General features: G+C 50.4%; 1 protein-coding gene across 2 annotated transcripts; it reads right to left on the minus strand.

Moving 5' to 3' along the window:
* Positions 1 to 181: 181 nt before the first annotated feature.
* Positions 182 to 21,995, minus strand: MOV10 (Mov10 RNA helicase). Of its 2 annotated transcripts, XM_014780021.2 has the most exons (21): positions 21,716 to 21,853; positions 12,320 to 12,464; positions 10,309 to 10,512; positions 9,791 to 10,026; positions 9,335 to 9,593; positions 8,208 to 8,342; positions 7,364 to 7,532; positions 6,413 to 6,567; positions 5,993 to 6,169; positions 5,733 to 5,880; positions 5,162 to 5,320; positions 4,805 to 4,908; positions 4,539 to 4,636; positions 4,222 to 4,438; positions 2,919 to 3,036; positions 2,510 to 2,701; positions 2,202 to 2,276; positions 1,158 to 1,283; positions 990 to 1,078; positions 593 to 714; positions 182 to 507 (listed from the first exon to the last, which is right to left on the minus strand). In XM_014780021.2, the coding sequence occupies exons 3-21, from the start codon at positions 10,479 to 10,481 to the stop codon at positions 416 to 418; spliced, it is 2,844 nt and encodes a 947-aa protein (XP_014635507.1). In that variant the 5' UTR covers positions 10,482 to 10,512; positions 12,320 to 12,464; positions 21,716 to 21,853; the 3' UTR covers positions 182 to 415. The 2 variants fall into 2 exon arrangements, with proteins under 2 accessions (XP_014635507.1, XP_014635504.2); XM_014780018.2 differs by lacking the exon at positions 12,320 to 12,464 and having other exon boundaries at positions 21,716 to 21,995.
* Positions 21,996 to 22,220: the final 225 nt, after the last annotated feature.

A 22,220-nucleotide genomic window follows, 5' to 3' on the forward strand; every position in this document is an offset into this window, starting at 1 on the left:
GGGAGTGGTTTGGAGCAGAGGCTAAACTTAGAAGTCTGTGGGTGGCTTCCCTGCCCCCTCCCACTGGGTTTCCTCCCCTGGACTTGGGGGCTGGGTTCCTCTCTAGTGGGGAGGGGGATATGGCCCTAGGCAGTGTGACAGTCCCACTCTTCCCTCTGGGGCCAGGCTGAGGAGACAAGGAGGCTTTTGCATAGAACAAGATTTTGTTTACAGAGTTTTTCTTCCTCCCCCTTCCCCCAATTGTTAGCAGCTTGATGTGTCATTCTCCCCAGCAGGGGAGGGGGTGGAATGGCTTGGGTTGTAAACTCCCTCCCCCAGCCTTCCTGTCCCTTGGAGGGGCAGCTTGGCTGGGTTCTGGTTCAGGGTCGGTGGGCGGTTAAGGCTTGGCTGGTGTGAGAAGGCCGCTGCTGTGTCTTCAGAGCTCATTCCTCCACTCTGGCTCCACTTGCAGGGACAGGCCGCCTTCACCCTCCCGCTCCTGGGGGAGGTAGTCGTGACTTTGGGGCCCTAGTAAAAAAGGAAGTGAGCTTTGTCTTCCTTGCCTCCTCCCCCAGCACTGGCCCCTACCTGGCCCACCCTGGCCCAGCCATACCTGAGGTAGAGGGGCTGAGCTTGCTCAGACCTTGGAGTAAGTTCTGTCCCTGTGGCAGGTCCAGTTTGGCAGGGAAGGGGCACCCGGTATACCCCCCGTTGTCTTTGCAGAACTCCAGGAATCTGTGGGGTACAGGGACATTCACACACACACAGCTGCACAGGCCTGCCTGGGGAACATCAGCAGAGGCTGGAGGCTGAGCCGTGGTCCTGCCACAGCAACGTGCCTTTGGGCAAGTTGCTTAACCTCTGACTGTCAGGTAACTTAAATGGGGGTATTGGGAAGATGAACAGACCTGAGGATTAACTGAGCCACAAAGAGGTGCTTAACAAAGGTACACCTGCCCTAGGCTGGGGGTTGTGGCTACCAAGAAGGATTACAAGGTGGGAATGCTCACGTTTTCCAGTCGGGGTCATGGCCCAGGAGGAGCGGGTTGCCCACCACGATGAGCAAGGCCTTGGCCCGGGTCACAGCCACGTTGAACCTCTGAAGGAAGAAGTGGTGGGGTCACTGGAGGGAAGGGCCCCAAGAAAGGAAGGTTCCCGCCACCTGCCAGCCCTCAAACCTTGGGGTTCTTCAGGAAACCCAGGTTAAAGTCCAGATCCAGCTGCACAAAGCTCTGGCTGCTCCGCACGGTGGAGATGAGGATGACGCTGCGCTCTTGGCCTTGGAACTCCTCCACCGAGCCCACCTAGAGGGGAGAGGGGCAGGGCCTGAGCCCAGGGGCTTAGAGGGAGCCAGAGGAACAAGCCCTGCTTCAGGGGGCTTGAGCTCCAACAGGGTGTGGAGAAGTCACGGGCAGCTGTCACAGTGGAGTGAATGAGTGTCCTGACGGGGCCAGGAAGGAAGACAGGAGGATGCCAGGAAAGCAGAAACCTGAAGGGTGAATCCAGTTAAAGGGGCAGGGGCTGGAAAGTGTTCTGACCAAAGAAAACAGGGTTGTAAAGAACATGGTAACTCAGAGCAGTGTGTTTCAAAATTTCCTGAAGATAATCACTAAGTACTTGTTAAAAATATACAACCAGACCTCCTGAATCAGAATTTCCAAGGGAGACGCCTGTAAATCTTAAAGCCCCGGTTTTCAACCCTGGCTGCACACGAGATCACCTGAGGAGCTGTAAAAAAAAAAATACCGATGCCCTGGCTCTGCTCCCAGACAGCTGTGTTAAGTGGTTGGGTGGGGCCCTGGCGCTGGCATACTAAAGGCTCTCCAGGTGATTCTTCTCTGCAGCCAGGGCTGAGAACCACCACCTAAGAGGAAGAGTCAAGCTACTGACTGACTCAAAGGGTGGGAGAGGTGAGCTGGGATGCTATCACATGACAGGTGGGACAAGTCGGGGAGTGTGGACTTTATCCTTAGGGCAAAGGCCTTAAACCAGCCTGATCATGAGAATCGTGTAGGGTGCTTACTAAGCATGCAGGTTTCCTGATCCTATTCCAGACCTACAAGTTGGGAGCTCTAGGAGTCAGAGGCTTGGGTCTTAGGCAGCGAGGGTGGGGTGGGGACATGTGCTGGCCTGGAGCATCTGAGCAAGAGCCTGAGGTTCTCTCAGGAAGCAGAGAAGTGAGGGGCACAAGGCAAGAAGAGAATGTGAAAGAATGGTGTCACCTTCAAGTCCTTGATGTCATCCAGTCCCCGAAGCTCCTTGTCAAGTTTGGTGATGCAATAACGGATTTTTTCCACCTGGAAGATGGGGACAGGTGCCTTTCTCTCATGCCATTACTCGAATGCAAGAGGGAGCTAGGCAGGAGGCCAGAGAGCTGGGGGCAAAAAGGCAGGGGGCAGCTGACCTCTGAGCTCTTTCAGGATATGGGGCCAGCAGAGGCCTGAGCTCTTGGAACCTCTGCCTAGTGGTCTGGCTATGAAGGAGGTACCATCTGGGGGTTCCCAACCCTGATGGGAACTGAGGGCCTGACCTGCTTCCGGTATGGGGAGATGACGCCCACACTTCGGGGGCTCAGGCGGGCTTTGCCCTTCTTGGAGGACGGGGCCAGGAGCAGCTTCAGGTAGGAAGTCACAGTGGCAGCCTCTTCGGGGTTGAAGAAGGACGGGCTATTGCCCTCACGCTCGTCTTTGCCCATTACGCCATGAAAGATGATGGGAAAGCCCTGGACATGGGGTCAGGGGAAACCCTCAGCCGAACCTCCCTGCCTCCCTTCCCTCCCACCCCCAAACCCTTCCAGGGAATGTGGGATCCCAGGCCAAGGTGACAAAGGGAGGGACCTGTAGCTTCCACTCAGAGGCCCCTCCTACCCTGTACCTTTAGGAGGAGGCAACGTGGGGTACAGGGGTGAGAGCCTTAGCCCCTGCCCTGCTCAGCCTCACCTGTCGAGGCAGACCCTCCCAGCGGCAGAAGCGCTCTCGGTCCACAACATCAGCACAGGCCTGCAGCTCCCCTTCATAATAGAGCCGGTTAGGAATGTCCAGGATGGTGGGGTGAGACCTGGGACGCAGGAGGAGGAAGAAGAGCAAGATCAGGGGCCAATTACTATTGCCCTGCCCTCAGGGACCCCGCTCCACCTGCTCTGGGCCGACACACATTATCGTCCTACCCTGCTGCCCACTGGATAGCAGACTCATTCACCTATGATGTCTGCTAGTAGGCACTGTAAAACCACAGAAAGCAGAACCAAATGTGATTCCCGAGAACATCCGGTCCAAGGATTTCATAGACCAGGCAAATTTAAAAGAAAAAATAGGGCCGGCCCCGTGGCTTAGCGGTTAAGTGTGCGTGCTCTGCTGCTGGCGGCCCGGGTTCGGATCCCGGGCGCGCACCGACGCACCGCTTCTCCTGCCATGCTGAGGCCGCGTCCCACATACAGCAACTAGAAGGATGTGCATCTATGACATACAACTATCTACTGGGGCTTTGAGGGAAAAAATAAATAAATAAAATTAAAAAAAAAAAAGAAAAGAAAAAATACAAGAAATTAGGGACTCCTCAGGTTTCAATTTTGCCAAGGAAGGACAGTACAAAAACAAGTATCATCTACTATCCCCATTTTTTTTTTTTATAATTTTATTTATTTATTTTTCCCCCCAAAGGCCCAGTAGATAGTTGTATGTCATAGATGCACATCCTTCTAGTTGTACGTGGGACACGGCCTCAGCATGGCCGGAGAAGTGGTGCCTCAGTGCGGGCCCGGGGTCCGAACCCGGGCAGCCAGCAGCGGAGCACGCGCACTTAACCGCTAAGCCCTGGGGCCGGCCCGGAGGTATGAACTCATTGACTAAAGGAACTATAGCTCTTTAATTTGAATTAAAAATTAGGTTTATGAAAAACTACATTGTCCGTATTTTTCTCATTTCTCCTTGGATTGCCTGGAAACTTCATCTGGGACCTGCACCAGACACATCCCAGTGTCTGGGAACCACTGACCATTCCCCAATATACAGATAAGCCAACTGCTCTAGACTGAAGCAACTTGCTAAGTCACACTGCCAACGAATAGCACTGATGGAGCTAGAGAGGAGCCCCATCACTTATATATATATAAACCTTGCAGTTTATAATCCTTCTGTGTCACACAGCCTCTGAGCAGCAGGATCGCAAGATGGAGCCTCCAGCCGGGGCTGCACAGTGGGTGTGAAGGCATGGGATTGCAGGAGAGCCGAGGGTGCAGGATACCTGTAGTTGCGTAGCAGCTTGGTTATGAACTGGGGGTTATAGCCGTCGGGGCCCTTCTTGTACAAGGTGTTGTAGGTGAGCAGCCGCTCCAGCAGCGAGTACCCCAGCCCATGCTTCTGGGTCAGTGGGGAACGCAGCACAGGCCCCAGCTGCCGAGGGTCTCCTGCCAGCACCAGCTGCCCTCCTGGATTATCTGTTTCCTTGACTTCCATCAGCCCTGGGAGGCAAGGTAGGGTGGGGAGACAGGTAAGTGGTAGGACCTCCCCGACCCCATCCATGCAGGGTGGCACACCCATAGCCCACCCTGAGCCCTTCACCTGCTATGGCCACCAGACTCTCGGGCTCCATGGAGTGGCCAGCTTCATCGATGAAGATGTGTGTGAAGTGATCAATGGGAAACTGGGCCGAGACCAACCTGGGAGGTGTCAGGCCAGGGAGGGGTCATACCAGGCACCTGACTACCCAACCTGAATGCTCATCCAGACTGCCCCTCACTCACCTCCCCAGGCACCATTCCTCCCCGTCTCCCCAGCCTGCCCTTGACTTACAAGACCAAGAGACACACATCATACACACTTCCTACCTGCTGGCAGTGATGAGGGTGGTAATTAAGACACGATATTCCTGCAGCTTCTTCTTGGCAGGAAACACGTAATCGCCCTTCCTCGCATCCCAGTTACAGCAGGGCTGCGGGTTATGAAGGGAGAGGGGGAATTAGCTTGGCTCCACCCATTCTCACCTGCGCTCTGGCTCTGGGACCCCCCAGGCAATTTTATCCACCTCTTTCACTTTACACACAGGGAAACTGAAGCCCAGGGAGGAACCCTGACCCACCCATGAGTATCAGAACGCAGGGCTCCTGCTTTCCTGGCCCCAGTGACTACCCTGAGAGCCTCCCCAGCATCCACCATCCCTTGGCTCTCTGCACTGCCCCTCGTACCTTGATGTCCTCGGGCACCATGCGGATATCCCTGCTGGGGGCCAGGAGGCGGTAGATGGAGCTGGGCAGGTGGACCCGGAGCCGCTGACAGAGGAGGTCAGCCCCCGAATTGGACGGAGCGCAGGCCAGGATGTGGGCTTTAGGCAAGTGCTTCACCACCTAGGGTTGGGATAAGCACAGTGTGGGATGCAGCTTCCTGGTCTCCAGGGGAGAGGGAGAGGGAGAGACTTAGGGGTGACTCAGGCTGGCACAGTGTAGCATTTGCCTCCCATAGCTGAGGGAGGTAGTGACACAAATGGCAAGTTCTGATCCCCAACCCTCTGCTAGTCCAAATGGCACTTATGCGGGAAAAGTGCTGCAGTAAATATACACATCTACGACGACTGAAACATGAATGGTGATTCCAAGAGTCATGCAGTACGCAACCTGTGCAACAATGCTCAACAGCCACACTGACCCTTGATGCTAGCTCAGGGGCGTTCAGAGAGCAGGACAGAACCAGAATCTGGCAACAACTGCTTGGTCCCGGGGGAGTCAGAGTGTAGGACCCAGGTCTATGCTCAGGTCCCACCTGCTTGATGGCTTCCACTAAGGTGACAGTCTTGCCGGTGCCTGGAGGCCCAAAGATGATGTAGGGGGCTGGACGGGTGGTGCCCGTAACAATGTGCTTCATGGCCTGTAGCTGCTCGGGGTTTGACTCCAGACTCCGGTCATACAGCCTGGCAGAGGGGCCGGGAACATGAAGTCATCCAGTGTCCCAGGGGCCTCCCTGCCTCCATCCTCTATGCCACACTCCAGGTAGCCCCAGAGCCCTCCTGCCCACAGTCTCACTTGAGCTTCACATCTGAGGGCAGCAGCGGGACCCCACGGGAGGCCACGGGGAAGAGCATGGGCCACAGCGGCCAGCGCCCCGTCAGCTCCAGGGCACGATGCTGCACCCGCAGGGGCTGGCGGTTAAAGGTGAAGTTCACCTTGAAGGTCAGCCCATCCACAAAGCGGCTCAGGAGGCTTTGGGAAGGGAGAGAGGAGGAAGAGTTCCAGTTAGGGGTGGGCAACAAAAGGCCAGGACTCTCTCCATCTACCCCAACCCTACTTCCTTTTTCCAAGACCTCCATGCAGTCCCTCCAGGAGAGGAAGCTGCTGAGGCATCTCAGGGTCCCCCTGATCTCAGGGAGAAACACTCCTCCTCCCCTCGCCTCAGAGAGGCATCTGTAGAACCTTCTGGCAGCTCAGGGTTCCCCCAACACCCACCTCATGGAAAAGCTCAGCTTGACACGGTCCAATTCCACCTTGTGTACAAAGCCCTTGTAGGTGACAGGGTCCTCCTGGTGTGTCTCGGAGGACAAAAGGGCAAACAGGTGGTCACCTCGTAGCACTGAGGGGCGGCTTTCGGTCACCCCGGGAACCTATGGGGTGTGAACACAAGCAAGCTTCTATCCCAGGGAGGGCCCAACCCCCAGGCTCTCCAGGCCTCCTCTGAGGGTCAAGGACTGAGGCTCTACCCTTCACCCCAAGATGCAGGGGGCCTTGCCTCTTGCCTCTCCCACCAGACAGCATAAGAGTCACGGGACGAGGAAGGAGACAAGTCTGTTCAGGCTGCTCATAGATGCTAGGCCCAGGAATCCCGGAAACCTCCAGAGCACGACTTCAGGACGTGGAAGCCAGCTTTCCAGCCTGTCCAGCTGCCCTGTTGGCCAGCTCAATTCCTACCCTGCCTTTAAAATCTTGTTCAAAACTCAGTTCCTGCAGGAATCCTTCCCCGATCATCCTCACACCCGCCCCGCTTCTCACCGGGTCCCTTCCTCAGTGCTTGTGTGCAGGAATTCATTCTCATGTGTAATTCTGGGCTTATGTGTACACATTCATCTGAGAGCTGGAAGGGGCTCTAAGAATTATCTAGTCCAGCTCTGTGCTTTGCAGATGAGGGAACTAAAGCCTAGAGAGAGCAAGGGACCTGCCCAAGGCCACACAGCCAGTGGTAGCAAAGTCTGGACTAAAACCCAGGTCCTCCCCATTGCCTTGCTCTGCCACCTCTTTGTGGGCATAGGATGCCCACTCTGCTCCTGGCTGAGCCCTCTGGGGCAGGAACAACTTCTTCCTTCCTCTTGTTTTGCCCTGCCGTCAGGAACAGTGTTCTGCTCATAGCCTGTAGGCTAGTGTCTGACTTGAGCCCACCTCCCTGCACCCGATCCAAGCCCCGACCTCCAGTGTGAGCAGCCTGGGGTTCTGGTCTGCGGGGTCCCAGGTCATGGGCACCGACTCCAGGTCATAGTGCCGGATGTCGTGCTCCATCTGCAGCTCCTCCAGGTGCAGCAGCAGCCGGAGCTTCACCTCGTAGTTCCTCCACTTCAGGGCTGTCTCCAGCTGGGCCCTGGCAGTGATGGGGGGGGCCAGTGAGCAGGGCAGGAACAGGACGGGTCAGGCAACTCCCACACCCAGGAGCATCCACCCTCTCCCATCTGCAGCTCTGGGACTACGAAAGCATCAGGAATCAGGGAAGACTAGAAGGGCAGAGAAGTGGACGGGGGTCAGAGATCTCGAAGAATGGGGCCTTGGCTCTCACTCCCTTCCTCGGGTGCCCCTGCCCCCTACCTCAGACCCAACTTGGCATTTGCACTGGGGATCCTAGCCCTGGAACATTCTCCTCCCAGATCCTCCTATGACCCACACCCTCACCTCACTCAAATGTCATTCTCTGCTCAAATGTCACCTCCTCAAAGAGGCCAGCGCTAACTGTCCTCTTCAAAACAGTATAGCCTACCCCTTACCCTGCTATAGTTTTAGTTAGCTTTAGTTTAGTTTTTCACAGCACTCATCACTACATGAAATTGTAAGATAAATGCTCATTGTTCCCCACTAGGGTGGGCAAGCCCTTGTGTGACTGATTCGCTTTGAACAGTGCCTGGCACACAGTGCGTGCTCGGTAAGGGAATGAATGAACGGGTAGCATGGGAGGCTGAGGACAGAGGTATCAGGGCAATATGAAGGAGCCAGCAGGGAAGAGACAGATAAAGCAGCACAAGGGGTGTGGAGCAGTAGTACTTACTTGATCTCAGCAATCTCCTTTGGGGCAGTGAAGATACTTGTTCCCTGAAGAAGGATGGGGAGCAGCTGCCGGAGGCGGGGGGGTGGGTAGTACGTCCCTAGTGCCATACTCAGCTCCAGGTCATAGCCCTTAGCACTGCAGGGGCGGGGAAAGGAAAGCTATCACAAACACAGAGACCCGTCACCTTCAGAGACTCTGAGAAGACCCCTCCCCGGAGGATGCACAAGCCCTTCTACAAAACTTTCGCTGAAGGGGGTCAGCAGCCTTTGCCCAAGGAGGCAGGACTCACAACCTCATGAGGCTGCTTGCTCCCAGGCTGGGCCTTCTCATTTTTGGAAAGCATGATACTTGGAACATTTAAAAAATATATATGTAATACATATATAGGAATATAATATGTGTGTAAGCAATACATGTTCATTAAAAAAGAAAAAATCAGAAAATAGGTAATAAATAAATAAATAACATTCTCACCATCCAGGGATAACTGATGTTAACTTTTTGGTAGGTAGCCTTCCAGACTTTTTTCTTTGTCAATTTGTATCATATACATGTATTTTTAACAAAGAGAGAACAATGGTCTATAGTCTGCTTTTATAGCTCAGTATTTTGTGAACACCTAGCTATGTCAAAAAGAGATGTCTACACATATATGATTCCATTCATATGAAATTTCCAGAATGGGGAAATCTATAGGGAGAGAAAGTAGATGAGTAAGGTTGCTTAGGGTTAGGAGGGAATGAAGAGCTAAAGGGTACGGGTTCTTTTGGGGTAATGAAATGTTCTAAAACTGACTGTGGTGATGGTTGCACAAATCTGTGAATATACTCAAAACCAACGAACTGCACACTTTAAATGAGTGAACTGTATGGTATGTGAATTATCTCAATAAAACTGTTTAAAAAGAGAAATAGACATGTCTATCCTGCGCTGCCTGACAATCCATCAATCATACTGTCAAAAATGCTTAAAATTTTTTCACACTGTCCTCATATCTGCTGCCCAGAGGAGTTAAGAACTCGCAGTTAGGAAAGGGCGCTCTGGCTCCCAGCTCTATGCTCTTCCCCAGGGCCCACAGTGTGTGTTGGGGCACCCTCAGCCCAGACTGGGTTGGAGAGAGGAGTTACCGGTCAGGTCTCTCTCCTTCCTCTATCCGGTTGGTCACTACAGGGTTTCCAGGGATCCGAGTCCGCTTGAAGGGAGTCGTGGGCTTCAGTTGTGCTGCCAGGGGACTGTGGGCAACGGCAGCCAGGAAGCGGGCAATGTAGAAAGTGCCAGCTCCTTCTGAACCTGGTTCCCCGGGTCCCAGTAGCTCCCAGAGCACCGTGGCTGGGAAGTAGCCCACAAAGCTGGTCTTACAGTGGACATGGAGCTCATAGCATTCACCTGCAGGAGGATGGGTGAGTCAGCGGCGGGCAGGGAGGGAGCCGCCCACCAGCATCTCTACCCTGGACACCCACCCAGATAGCCCCACCCCAAGGCAGGAGCCCACAGGACAGTGACAGCATGTTTCCTGAAGCACTAGCCCTTCCTAGGGCAAGCCCCTATCCACCAGAGGCTCTTTCCTTTGGAAACCCACTCACCGGGGCCCAGTGGGCAGGGCAGCTCCTGGTCTCCATCGTAGAAGGCAAACTGGGGGGTCCGGCAGAGTGGGAAGAGGTGGGTGAGGGTGACAGGCTGGGTTCCTCCATTCCGAAGCCTCAGGGTCAGCACCTCCTTGCGGTTCAAATCCAGGCGGATAAGGAGCTGCCCATCTCGGGCTTCATGGGGCCCCTGGACTTCCACGTCCACCCCATGTTTCCCGTGAAGATACTCAGCCCTGGGGAGAGTGGGAGTCAAGGGGGGGGCTGGGGCGGGAGGGGCCTGGACTGGGGGCAAGTTGCCTGGGGAAAGTTTTAGGCTGGGGAGGCTGGATAGGTGCCAGCTGTGCTCAGAAAACCCACCCCCTCCCCCCAGGCCCACTGGCTCCTTCCCTACCCTTCCCCCAATCCTTGAAGGAGGGGCCTTCCCCCAACCTGAGAAAACACACTCTTTCCTTAGCCAGACAGCTTCCCCCATGCCCAGGCCCCTCTCTACACAACCCCCTCACACACATACACACCTGTCATAAAAGATCTTGGCTAGCAGTGACTTGTGGTGTTTGCTGATATCTGACCCCAGCGTCATTCTCCTCTTTTCTGGAAACCCCTCGTCAGCCCAGCGGTCGAGTCTGAAGAATCTGACCCGAGTCTTGGTGACGTAGGCCAGATTTGCAATCTTCATTCCATACAGCATGGAGGAGAAGCCAGGGGCGGGGGTCCCAAAGCTGCCGGAAGCAGAGGAGACTGGGAAGTGAGGGAAGGCAGGGCCAGTGGGACGCAGAGTGACATGTTGGGGAGCGTGGGAGGGGAAGGCGTCTGAGGACTGCTTTGTGCTGGACACACCAGCCATGCTGCAGAACAGGACAGGGCCCAGGGACAGACTCGGGCGAGGGATCGCAGGAATTTTTAATGTTTTAAGGGAAGGCAATGGGACTTCCCAAGACAAAATATGATTGTTTTAAGCAGCAGGCTGTGGATTGTGCAATTCTGAGGAGAAAAGCCCAATCATGGGCTGTTGATTTGGAGAACTAAGGGAAGAGAGAAAGAAAGGAAGATTTTTTGGGGAAAACTATTTGGGACAGAAAAAGACACAAATAACCCAGCAGAAAGAGCTAAGGCTAAGGGAAAGCTGAATCGTTGATTCGAAGGGGTGGATCTGGGGTCCAGTCTGATGGTGAGGAGTGAGAGAGGGGTCAGAGAGCACAGATGTCCAGGGTGTGTGGGCAAGGTGGCTGATCAGACAGCAGTTTCCACCCGAAGTCAAAGGGTGCAGGTGGAACCCAAGCAGGAAGGGAAGGGATCCTTCTCCAGAGATCAAATAGCTTGGCTTTGTGCCTAGAGAAGGTGAAGACAGGGAAAACTGGTCAGAAGGACAATAACCTCAAGATTCAGTGCCTGGAATTCAGTTTAGTCAACTCAACAAACACTTACAGAGACCTGTTATGTGCCAGACACTGCGCTAGATGCTGGGGGTTCAAAGAGGCAGGAGATCCAGACCTGCCCCGAGGCGCACAGACTGAACACAGCAATTCCAGCATGCTGCCAGGAGTGCAGCAAAGGAGGCTTCCAGGCAGCCCGGGGGCAGGGCTGGGTATCCATGAAGGCTTCCCTAGGAGACAGCGTCAGAATTGAGTCCTGAAGGATGAATGGATGTCAAACAGGTGTAGTGTGAGCCAAGGTGGGGGGTTTGCAAGAACAAGTGCTGAGGGGCTGGGCGAACCACCCACTCTGCCACTAGCTAGGTCACCTCGGGTCATTTCACCTCTCAGAGCCTCGCTTTCCTCCCTATAAAATGGCAACAATGGCAGACTTACCTCGCAGAGTTGCTGTGAGGATTACATGAGAGACGGACACTGCAGTGTCCACTTAGCTCAGTGCTTGGCACATAAGGAGATCTCAGTAAGAGATGCTAGGATTAGTATCACATACAGTCTGGTTGTACTAGAGTGAACAGTGCAAGGAAGGGAGTGGCAGGAGGCAGCAGAGGTGGGCAGGGACCAGGTCACTCATAGTTTTGCATGCCAGGTCCTGAAGCCTGGACTTGACCCTGAAGGCCAGCAGTCGTCCTCCTTTAGTGACACCCAGGAGCCAGAGGACAACTCCATATGAAACATACTTCATGGACATATTCAAGATCTGGACAGCTGACCACCAGCTGACCACCCTCCCTCTTTGCTTTGTAGGGAATAAAAGCACACCCTAGTTCCTAAGGACCATGGTAATCCATACTTAACTATTAAGGCTAAATCAGCACGGTCACTCACTAGCATATAACAAGATCATTTATGGTTATGGACATCTCCCTGGTGCCCCCTGCCTGTAACTCTGCCCCTCTCCCTCACCCCAGGCAAATGAGAATGATACTCTTCAGAAAACTCGGAATTGGCTCTCACTTGTTTTAAAAAGATAATAAATCATTTTAAAACATCATAGCAAATGCTCAGTAAATGTTAGCTACTATTATTAGTATTCGTATTAGTAGTAACAGTAGTACTAACAGTAGCAGTAGGAGGAGGAGGAGTAACAACTTACTTTCAGCCCGCCTCAGGCGCTACACTGTGGTTACAGAACCACCGAGTGGAGTCGGTGGGTTTTAAGCAGGGGAGTGGCAAGATCAGATTTGCATTTCAGATCACTCTGGCATCAGGATTGGAGCATGGATTTGCTGGAGGCAAGACTGCAGGCAGGGAGACCAGTTAGAAGAAAGCCATTGTAATAGTCCAATTAAAAGGTGACTAGGGTCTGAACAAGGCAGTGGTAAGGACAGAAGAGGGGCTAGATCTGATAATATTTAGAATGTAAAATTAGTAGAATTTGGTGACCAGCAAGAGGGGGAATGGAGGCTGGGAAGAGGGAGGAGTCTAGGGCAATATCCAAATCAATGGCTTGGCTTCCGGGACTATTCCAGAGACAGGAGGTAAAGAGGAGGGAAAGGGGAAAGGGGAGGAAGCAGAGGAGGAGGGGGAGGGAGGGACGGAGCAGAGGAGGGGGGCAGGAGAGGAGGGGGGGAGGAGGAGGAAAAAGAGGCTGTTGGAGGGACTGACCATGACATTTGGATTTAGACATGCTCAGTTTGAGATTCCTGTGGTCCAGAGGCAGCTGGCTTCATGAGTCAGAGAACTCAGGCCAAAGGCAAAGTAGAGCCTAATATTCCAGAATCCTCAGGTAGTAGTTACAACCATGGAAGTGTTTGCGATCTCCCCAGGGAGGGTGAGCAGTCTGAGAACAGCCTCGAGACCAGGACAACCCAGGGAGGAAGAGAAAACAGAAGGAACTCCCCCCAGGAGAGGGAGGAGAATCAGGAGGAAGTCTCAAATCAGGTATCAGGCTCAAATGCCGCTGGGGGCGGGGGCGGGGTCCAGTCCTAAAGGGACGGAAATCAGGAGGTCCTCGGTAACTTTCACCAGGGCCCCTTGGTCAGTGAGCTCCATGGATCAGGCACAAACTCAAATGCCAACAGAAGCCAGGCTCCGTAGTATCTTTGATACCCGTAGCCCTCTCCGGCATCTGTACAGTCCCATTTTTGAGTCATTAGTGTACGAGGGACTATACGTCCCTCGTAACTACTATAAGAAAACAAATGCAGGTGCCCTGAAATGCGGCTGGGCTCTCGGCTTAGTGCAGGGGAGGAAACAGCGCTCTGACGGGATTGAACCATGCCCTGTCTAAAGGGGTGACTGATGCTCATCTCCAGACAAATGCTCCCAGCAGGGAATGTAGGCCCAAGTCAGCCAGAGCTTCTGGGTTTTAGGAGAAGCCCAAATCAAAATGTCAACGTGGAATCTCCTATTTTTAGAAACTTCTGCATGGGCACATGGGCAGGAGGAACTCAACTTCACAAGATGTGTAACATCTACTGTGGGTGCTACCATCTAAGTATTTCTCAAATGATTCTCCATGTCTGTTACCGCTACCCTAATTCACCTATCCCTGGTCTAAGGTGAGAGCCATAAAAATAAAAATCTTTTTAAATCACAAACTTAGTACATACTTGAGAAACAAGCCCCAATTCTTGTATTAAACATCTAGTCACTTAGATTTCCAGGGAAAAAAAGACAAACAATTCAATAGAAAAATTGAATATTCAACTTAAAGAACAAATCCGGATGAGCAAAGTATGAAAAGATCTCCAAAAGTAGAGAAATGCAAATTAAAGAAAAAAATGAGATACTTTATTTCCATTAGACTGACAAAAATGGAAAATAGTCACAACATGTATTGCCGTTATGTATATTTGGAAAAGTGAACTCTCATACATTGCTGGTAGAAGATGAAGTGTATTACAATCTTTTGGAAAACAATCTGGTAACATCTCTAACATTTGAAATACAGGTATCCTTTAACTCAGGAATCCCATTCTTGGGAATGTATCCCATGGAAAGGAAAGCACCAATGTACAAGGACGCTTCTGCAGTCATTCACAGTAGCCAAGAACTGGAAACAAAACAAACGCCCATCAAGAGGGAGAGGGCTGAATAAATTGTACACACCCATGCCACGGGATATTATGCAGCCATCAAAAAGAACACATCACACCCGCTCAAATGGCTAACATTTAAAAGGCTGACAACACCAAACATTGACAAGGATATAGAAACACCAGAATGCCCATGCATTGTTGGCTGGAATATAAAATGGTACAATCACTTTGGAAAAAGATCTGATAGTTTCTTGTAAAACTAAACATATATTGTAATGTTCTGATTTTTACTGAAAAGAATACATTACTACATTATATGTGCAATAAAAAGTCATTAAAAAATAATGCAACTATAATACCTGGTGTAGACCTAGCGCTGGTATTTATTCAATAAATACTTGCTGGGAGAATGCCGAAAGAAATACCAAATAATTCCACATTGTTGTTTTATAGACAAAAAAAGATGACAATGCAAACATTGAATAGCTGGGCTGGCATACAGCACCACTGTGCAATGGCCTGGAATGCTAGGTGTCAGGTTACATACCTTGTCCAAACTTGGACGATATATATATATAAAGGAAGGAAGGTAGTGGAAGGGAACTAAAATGTATGAAGACATGGTCACAGTACTTTTTTGTCTGTGTGTGTGTGTGTGTGTGTGTGTGTGTGAGAGGAAGATTAGCCCTGAGCTAACATCTGTCACCAATCCTCCTCTTTTTGCTGAGGAAGACTGGCCCTGGGCTAACATCCATGCCCATCTTCCTCCACTTTATATGGGATGCCGCCACAGCATGGCTTGACAAATGGCACGTCAGTGCTCGCCCGGATCCGAACCCTGGGCCGATGCAGAGAGTGCCCGCACTTAACCGCTACGCCACCTGGCCAGCCCCCTGGTCACGGTACTTTTAGATGGCTATGTACATTTGGAGTCACTAGTTGTAGGCAACAGAATAAATTATGGCTGATTTAAGGCATAAGAGCTTCAATAAAATTGCTGGGAGGTTTGGAGAAGCAGACTCAGAAAATGGGCAGGAACTAAGGAAGGCTGAGCAGCCCAACCCCAGACAAGGTCACACCAGAAGACCAGTTCAGAAGACGTTGCTGCTGCCACCAAAAAAGAGGTTAAGCAACTTGCCCAAGATTAAAAATAAATAAATACTGCATGACCCAGCAATTCCACCTCTAGGTATAACCCCAAGACAAATGGAAACATATGTCCACAAAACGACTTGTGCAAGAATGTTCATGGCAGTTTTATTCATAATCGCCCCAAACTGAAAACAATGTTCAAGAACAGGAGAATAGGTAAACAAAGTGTGATTTGTATTCATACAAAGAATACTATACAGTGATAAAAAGAAACTACTGATACACACAACAGCATGGATGAATCTTAAAAACATTATGTTGAGTAAAAGATGCTTTACATAAAGAGTACATACTATCTGGTTCCATTAAATGATGTTCTAGAACAGGTACTCTCTCAAAAAAAATCAGCACAGTGGTTGCCTCTGGGTGGTAAGGGTGAGGACTGCCTAGGAAAGGAGATGAGGGAACTTTCTGGGGTGATGTCAGGTTCTGTATCTTGACGGTGTGGCACACAGGTATATGAATTTGTTAAAAATCATAGAATGGTACAATTAAAATGTGCCCATTTCGTTGTAAAAAAAAAAGAATTGTAAACAAATTTTGAACTCTTATAGCTAATGATAATCATGCTGAAGTGTTTAGGGGTGAAGTGCACTGACTTCTGCAACTTACTTTGATATTCATCAAAAAAATGAAGAAGGCTAGAGAGATGGATGGATTGGCAAATGTGTAAAATGCTAATTAACAAATCTAGGTGAGGGTATAATATGGGTGTTCACTGTACAATTATTTCAACTTTTCTTTATGTTTGAAATTTGTCTTAATAAAATGTTGGGGAAAAAACCCCAACAATGCATTAGAGGTGTGTACCAGATGATTAGGAGTGATTTCCATGACATATTTTTGAGTAAGAAAATCGGGATGTGGAAAATGTGTATAACATGATCCTTTTTTAAATAAAACAACTAAAAAGATACCCTGGTTGATATCAAGATTTACCTGAGCATGGGGCAGAATGTGGAAATGGAGGTGGGATGCTAATATGGGGAGGGGTCCACAAGAAAAAAGGATATATTATAATGATCCCACCTGGGTAAACTCACATAGCTGTGATAGAAGTATCACGCATAAAGAGATGAATGAAAGGGTGGTCACCAAAAGTATTAAAAAACATTTACACAAGACAAATATCTAACATAAAATATTACGGACTCCCACTCCCTCACTCCCAACTACTTGTTAAACTGCTTGACGTATATTCTTCCACTCTCTTCTATGCATATATAAACATATTTTTTATGCTACACAAACTATTCTGCAACAGACTTCTTTCACCACCATGGATATCCTTCCATGACATTATCCCAAGCCACCTCACTCTGCAAAGGACAGCCGAGTTTGAATGCACTGTGGGTGTTTTTAACTATTTGTCCAATGATAGGCCGCCTACAATGTTTGGCTACGTATTTCAAATGTTACAATAACCATCCTTGTACAAAAACTCTTGTACTATAGGTGATTTATGGGACAAATCCTTTGAAGGAGAACTTCTGGGTCAAAGAGAATGAATCTTTAGAACTTGAATTTTTGCCAAATTCTCCTCTAAACAGGTTGTACAAACTTACAGTCTCACTAACAAGGATTTGGGAACACTCCTTTTCTTAGACCCTAACATCAGAAATCTCCAATCTTTTAAATTTTTGACAATTTGAAAAGCGAAAAATGTTACCTTGTTTAAATTTGCACGTCCCTGGGGGCTGGCCCCATGGCTTAGCGGTTAAGTACGCGCGCTCTGCTACTGGAGACCCCGGTTCAGATCCCGGCATGCACCAACGCACCGCTTGTCTGGCCATGCTGAGGTGGCGTCCCACACACAGCAACTAGAAGGATGTGCATCTATGACACACAACTATTTACTGGGGCTTTGGGGAGAAAAAGGGGGAAAAAAAAAGGAGGAGGATTGGCAATAGATGTTAGCTCTGAGCCGGTCTACCTCAGCAAAAAGAGGATTGGCATGGATGTTAGCTCAGGGTTGATCTTCCTCACACACACACACAAACAAAAAATTTGCATGTCCCCAATCACTAATACAGTCGAGGATCTTTCCTTCTGTTTATTAGTCATTTGTATTTCTTCTGTGAACTGCCTGATCATATCATTTTTCTCAGCCCTATTAACTGTTGGTCCTCCTCTTCACACCCCTCTCCTGGTCCATCCCCTAAATTGGCAAGAGTTATTATCAAACTCAAATCAGATCATGTCCCCCAATTTATGACTTCACAGCCTACAGGATTAAGTCTTCCACTTCGATGCTCCGCCTTAACAATGATAATGCAAACACAACAACACCATCAACAACAATAGAGAACATTTATTGAGCACTTACTGTGTGCTGTTCTAAGTACCAGATGCATTATCTCATTTAATCCTCAAAACAACCCTTTGAGGTAGCAACTGTCATCACCCCATTTTATAGAAGAAACTGAGGCACAGGTCCTCACTTCACATGAGGCCTCTCGTCTATTCATCCTTTTTTTTTGTGAGGAAGATCAGCCCTGAGCTAACATCCATGCCAATCCTCCACTTTTTGCTGAGGAAGACTGGCTGTGGGCTAACATCCGTGCCCATCTTCCTCTACTTTATACGGGACACCGCCACAGCATGGCTTGACAAGCGGTGCGTAGGTCCACACCCGGGATCTGAACCTGAGAACCTCAGACCTCTGAAGCGGAGCGCGCGCAAACTTAATGGCTACGCCACTGGGCCGGCCCCAGTAAAATGTACTTTTTTACTGTGGATGGGGTCCCACCACCAAGCCATTCTCCATGACAGAAGCCAGGATGATCTTTCTAAAATCCTGATTGCCTCAGTCTCCTACTTTGAAACTTCTGTGCTTCCCTATTCTGTTAAGATTAAAAACAAAACAGAACTAACCAAACATTCCCACAACACCTCGCCACAGCCCACAAGCTCATGCCCAATCTAGCCCCTGCCTCCCTCTGGCCTCAGTCACTGGGTCCCCCCAAGCCTTGGAAGGTGCTACTCCCTCTGTCTGCAATGCTCTCCTCTTGCCTCTTACATCTGCTAACTCCTGTTTATCCTTCCAGATTCCGTTCAAACATCACCTTCTCCCAGAAACCTCTGATTCCTAGACTAGGTCAGATCTCCAAGCTATATACTTCTCAACGCATGCTGGACTTTTTCTTATAAGCCCTTATCACAACAGTAATTAAATTACTTAATTGCCTCCTCCTAACATAGACAGTTAGGTTTCTTCTGTGTATCTGCAGCAACTCCCAAGGCAAGAGAAGTCTTCTCTCAGCAACTTCTCATGACACCAGTCCTTACTCCACACAATGGACTCCTAACCATCACTGTACTAATGATAGCTACTGCTGCCAAAGCCTGCACAATATGCTACACAGAGTAAATGCTTTGGCTCAATTTGGCCTCACACAACCCTGAAAAGCATTATTTTACACACTTAACAGTTAGGAAAATTTAGATAGTTGTTCAAAATCAAACGCAACTAGCAAGTGGCAGAGCCAGGATTTGAACTCCTGTTATCTAAACACTATACCAGCACCGGCAGTCCTGTGTGGCAGTCTTCACACCTGCCACTCCCTACTGACTACCCTCTTTAGAGGCAGAAACCAAGGCACAGGCACATAGTAGAGCCTCATTAAATATGTATGCTAAATGAATAATGAGAGCTGAGAAAAGGCAAGAGTTGGGAGCAGAGCATTTCATAACATCATAAAATAACCTAGTTGGAAGGGACCTATCCCTGCCAGTGTAGGAAGCGCCTTAGAATTCGTGACAAAGGGTGACTTGCTTTACCTCCTCCACAGTCTATTCTCTTGTAGATCAACTCTTCAATCAGATTCCACAAGCATTTATTGAGCATCTACTACATACAAGGCTCTATGCTGGGGACTGAGGGAAGGGGCGAATGATGAAAAGCCTGTCCCTGCCTTCAGAGGATCTGACAGTCTGGTGGGGGAAGACAGCTCCATACTAGCTCTAACGAGGATCGCGCTATGACCAGGGTGTGAAGAATGAGCTATGAGAGCCCAGAGGAAGAAGCAATGCATTCCCATTGGGAGGATGAGGGTTGACATCACAGCATTCCATCCTGGGTTTAAAGGATGCATAAGTTCTCTCTAATCAGAACAGAAATCTGCTCCACTTGAAGCATGGAGCATGAGGGGGCATGTTGAGAGAATCTAGTTCTGCCTTCTGGAATGGCACGGAAGTATAGTGTCTCCCCCGGCACAGTCTTTAAAACATTCCGAGATAACTACCTTGTCCTCTCCAATCCTTCCTCTTTTCAAGGCAAACATTTCTCCATTTCTTTGACTGGATCTCCCGATAGAATATGAATCAACCAAGAAGACTTTCCTCCTCCTCCGAATACTAAAACTATATCCTTCAAGGCCAAGGTCAATGCCACCTTCTCCATCGAATTCCCCAATAATTACTGGGGAGTGGTATCTTACTTGCTTAAAACACAAGTGCATACAGTAAAAATTACTTTTGAAAATCTCTTCAATTCACCCATACTGTACAGTATATGTGGTTTTCTGTGTGCAACCTGACATAGCCTGTTTTTCGCCAGTATTAGAACATATTGTGTATCTTTGGTTTAGAGCTGACAAAAACTCTCCTCTTGACCAAACTTCAGTCAGGCTCCTCTGAACCCTCTTCTTGATTAGGCTTCAACTTTGCTTCCCTACCCCCACGCCTGTCTCTGGCCTGCCTAGCCCAGTCTTAGCAAAAATCCTTCTGTCAGTTTTGTGAGAATTCTCCCACCCTTATCCAATTCCTCATCTCACACCTTTCAGTGTAAGTCCTCGACCTTGTCTTTAGCAAGAATCCCCCTACTCTTCATGTCTCCTCTTAGTAATTTTCCATCCACTGACCCCCTCTTTCTGCTCCTTGTTTATAAATTCCCAGCTATCTTTGCTGTATTGGAAGTTCAGCTAGATCTCTCTCCCCTATTGCAAGTCTTGAATAAAGTCTTCCTTACAGCTTTAACAAGTGTCAGAATAATAATTTCTTCAACAGAGCCAAAAGTAGTTGACTTGTGTTCAGAGCCATGTTGTACTCATTTTTTGTGGACGTAGATGAATTCACATATGTGAAGTGTTGATGATGTGAACTCATGGTATTTGCTTTCTTTACTTTCCTCCAGCATTTTTATTAGCTCTATTATAATCTTCATCTTATTTTACCATTTATTATAGTATATTGGATGCATGTATACTGCTTGCACACCATAGCTTCTACTGCTCTCCTGGGATTGTGTATTTTTCATCTTTATATTTCCCATAGTGCCCAGCACAGTGTGGGAGCATACAACAGGTCTCATCTTGCCCTTTCTTCAGATGTTGCTCAAGCCTGTTAACGTCCCCCTTAAAATGTGACACTCATTATTGAAAACAATATTCCAGATACGATCTGGTCACTACCTCTTTCCCTAACCCCAAACCACACTTCCGTTAACACAGTCTACTACTCCTTTTCCTCTTTTAGCAGCCATACTGGCCTTTTTGTCTGCTAAAACCCAGTCTATTTCAGAAGGTCTGTGGTTAAGCCTAAATTCCCACCACCCCGTGTTTATTTGTATGTCTTTACATGTACCCCTGTTAAATTGTTTCCTGGTTTTCAGCCCAAGGCTGCAGCCTGTTGATAGAAGTGTTTTGAAAACACAACTCCGTTGTTTGACAGATAGAAGTCTCTTTTTCACTTGGATGGTAACAGGAAAGGGGAACGGTGGGTGAGAAGGGGCCTCCAGGAGACTGGCTCTGGCCCTGGGTCTCCATGGAGAAGCCACAGGTGCTAATGGAGGTTTGGTACGTATGTAGTTTGTGCCCTTTTCTTCTTTCCCGAGCGCCCTGAGATTCTCCCTCCTACACTAGGTCTCTTCAGCTCTCTGAGATAGTGGATCCCGAAGAAGCAGCCCATCAAAAAGGGGGCGGGGGTCCCGGTCAAGCGCGCGCCCGGGCTCGCCGCCACCAGCAGGCAGCTCCTTCCCTGCGCTCCCGCGATGCCTGGGCCCCTCCCGAGGCTCCCCTCCCCCACGCCGAGCGCTGTCCCCCGGCCCCCGCGAGCGGCGCGTGGGCGCAGGACCCTGCTCCCGGCCCGGGGCCGCCGGGGGAGCGGGCTGCCCGGGAGGCTCTCCGCGGGGACTCGGCGCAGGGGCCCGGCCGGGCAGAGCGGGCGGGCTCCGGGCGGCGCTGGCGGGGCGTGGGCACGGCGCGGTAGGGGAGGTCTGCGCCGCCCCGGGACCGGCCTGAGCCACTGGGGGAGCTGCGTCCTTCCGCGCCCCGGGGCGGGAAAGGTGGCCCCGCCGCGGGGGTCTTGGCGGGCGGCTGGGCCCGCGATTCTGGGCCGGGGAGTGGGCCGGCCCGTACCTGGTCTTGAAGTCCCGATTATAAATGTTCCGCAGCCGCTCGCGATCTGTCTCCATGTCCAGTCCCTGAACGACCAGGAAACTCTCGAAGCACTGGCCCGTCTCCCGGAGCTGCCGGCAGCTGAACTTACTGGGCATCGCGGCGGCAGCTGCGGCCCAGGCAGGAGGGTCCGTGGAAATGAAACTGAAAGTCGCCGCCGCAGCTGGAAGTTAGCGACCCTAGGATGAGGGTGCAGCAGGGGAGAAGCCCCCTCACTTTGACCCCTGATCCTGCAGGATCCCTTCTCCCCACCACGCTTCCCACCTCCGTTCTTTTCCTACCTGAGCCTTCCCTTCGATCTCTTCGTCCTATCCCCTCCCCCTCTGCCCATTAACTCTTTCCTCAGGAGTCTGACCCCTCCCTCAGGGCCCTCCCCTTAACCCAAGCTCCCTCCCCTGGCTTCTAGCCAGACTCAGAACGTGGCTACCTCCTGGGGCCCCCTGAACAGTCCAGGAGGACTTCCGAG

This window comes from Ceratotherium simum, chromosome 2 (assembly GCF_057802395.1).
Source record: "Ceratotherium simum simum isolate JZ-2026a chromosome 2, ASM5780239v1, whole genome shotgun sequence".
NCBI classification, from domain to species: domain Eukaryota; kingdom Metazoa; phylum Chordata; class Mammalia; order Perissodactyla; family Rhinocerotidae; genus Ceratotherium; species Ceratotherium simum.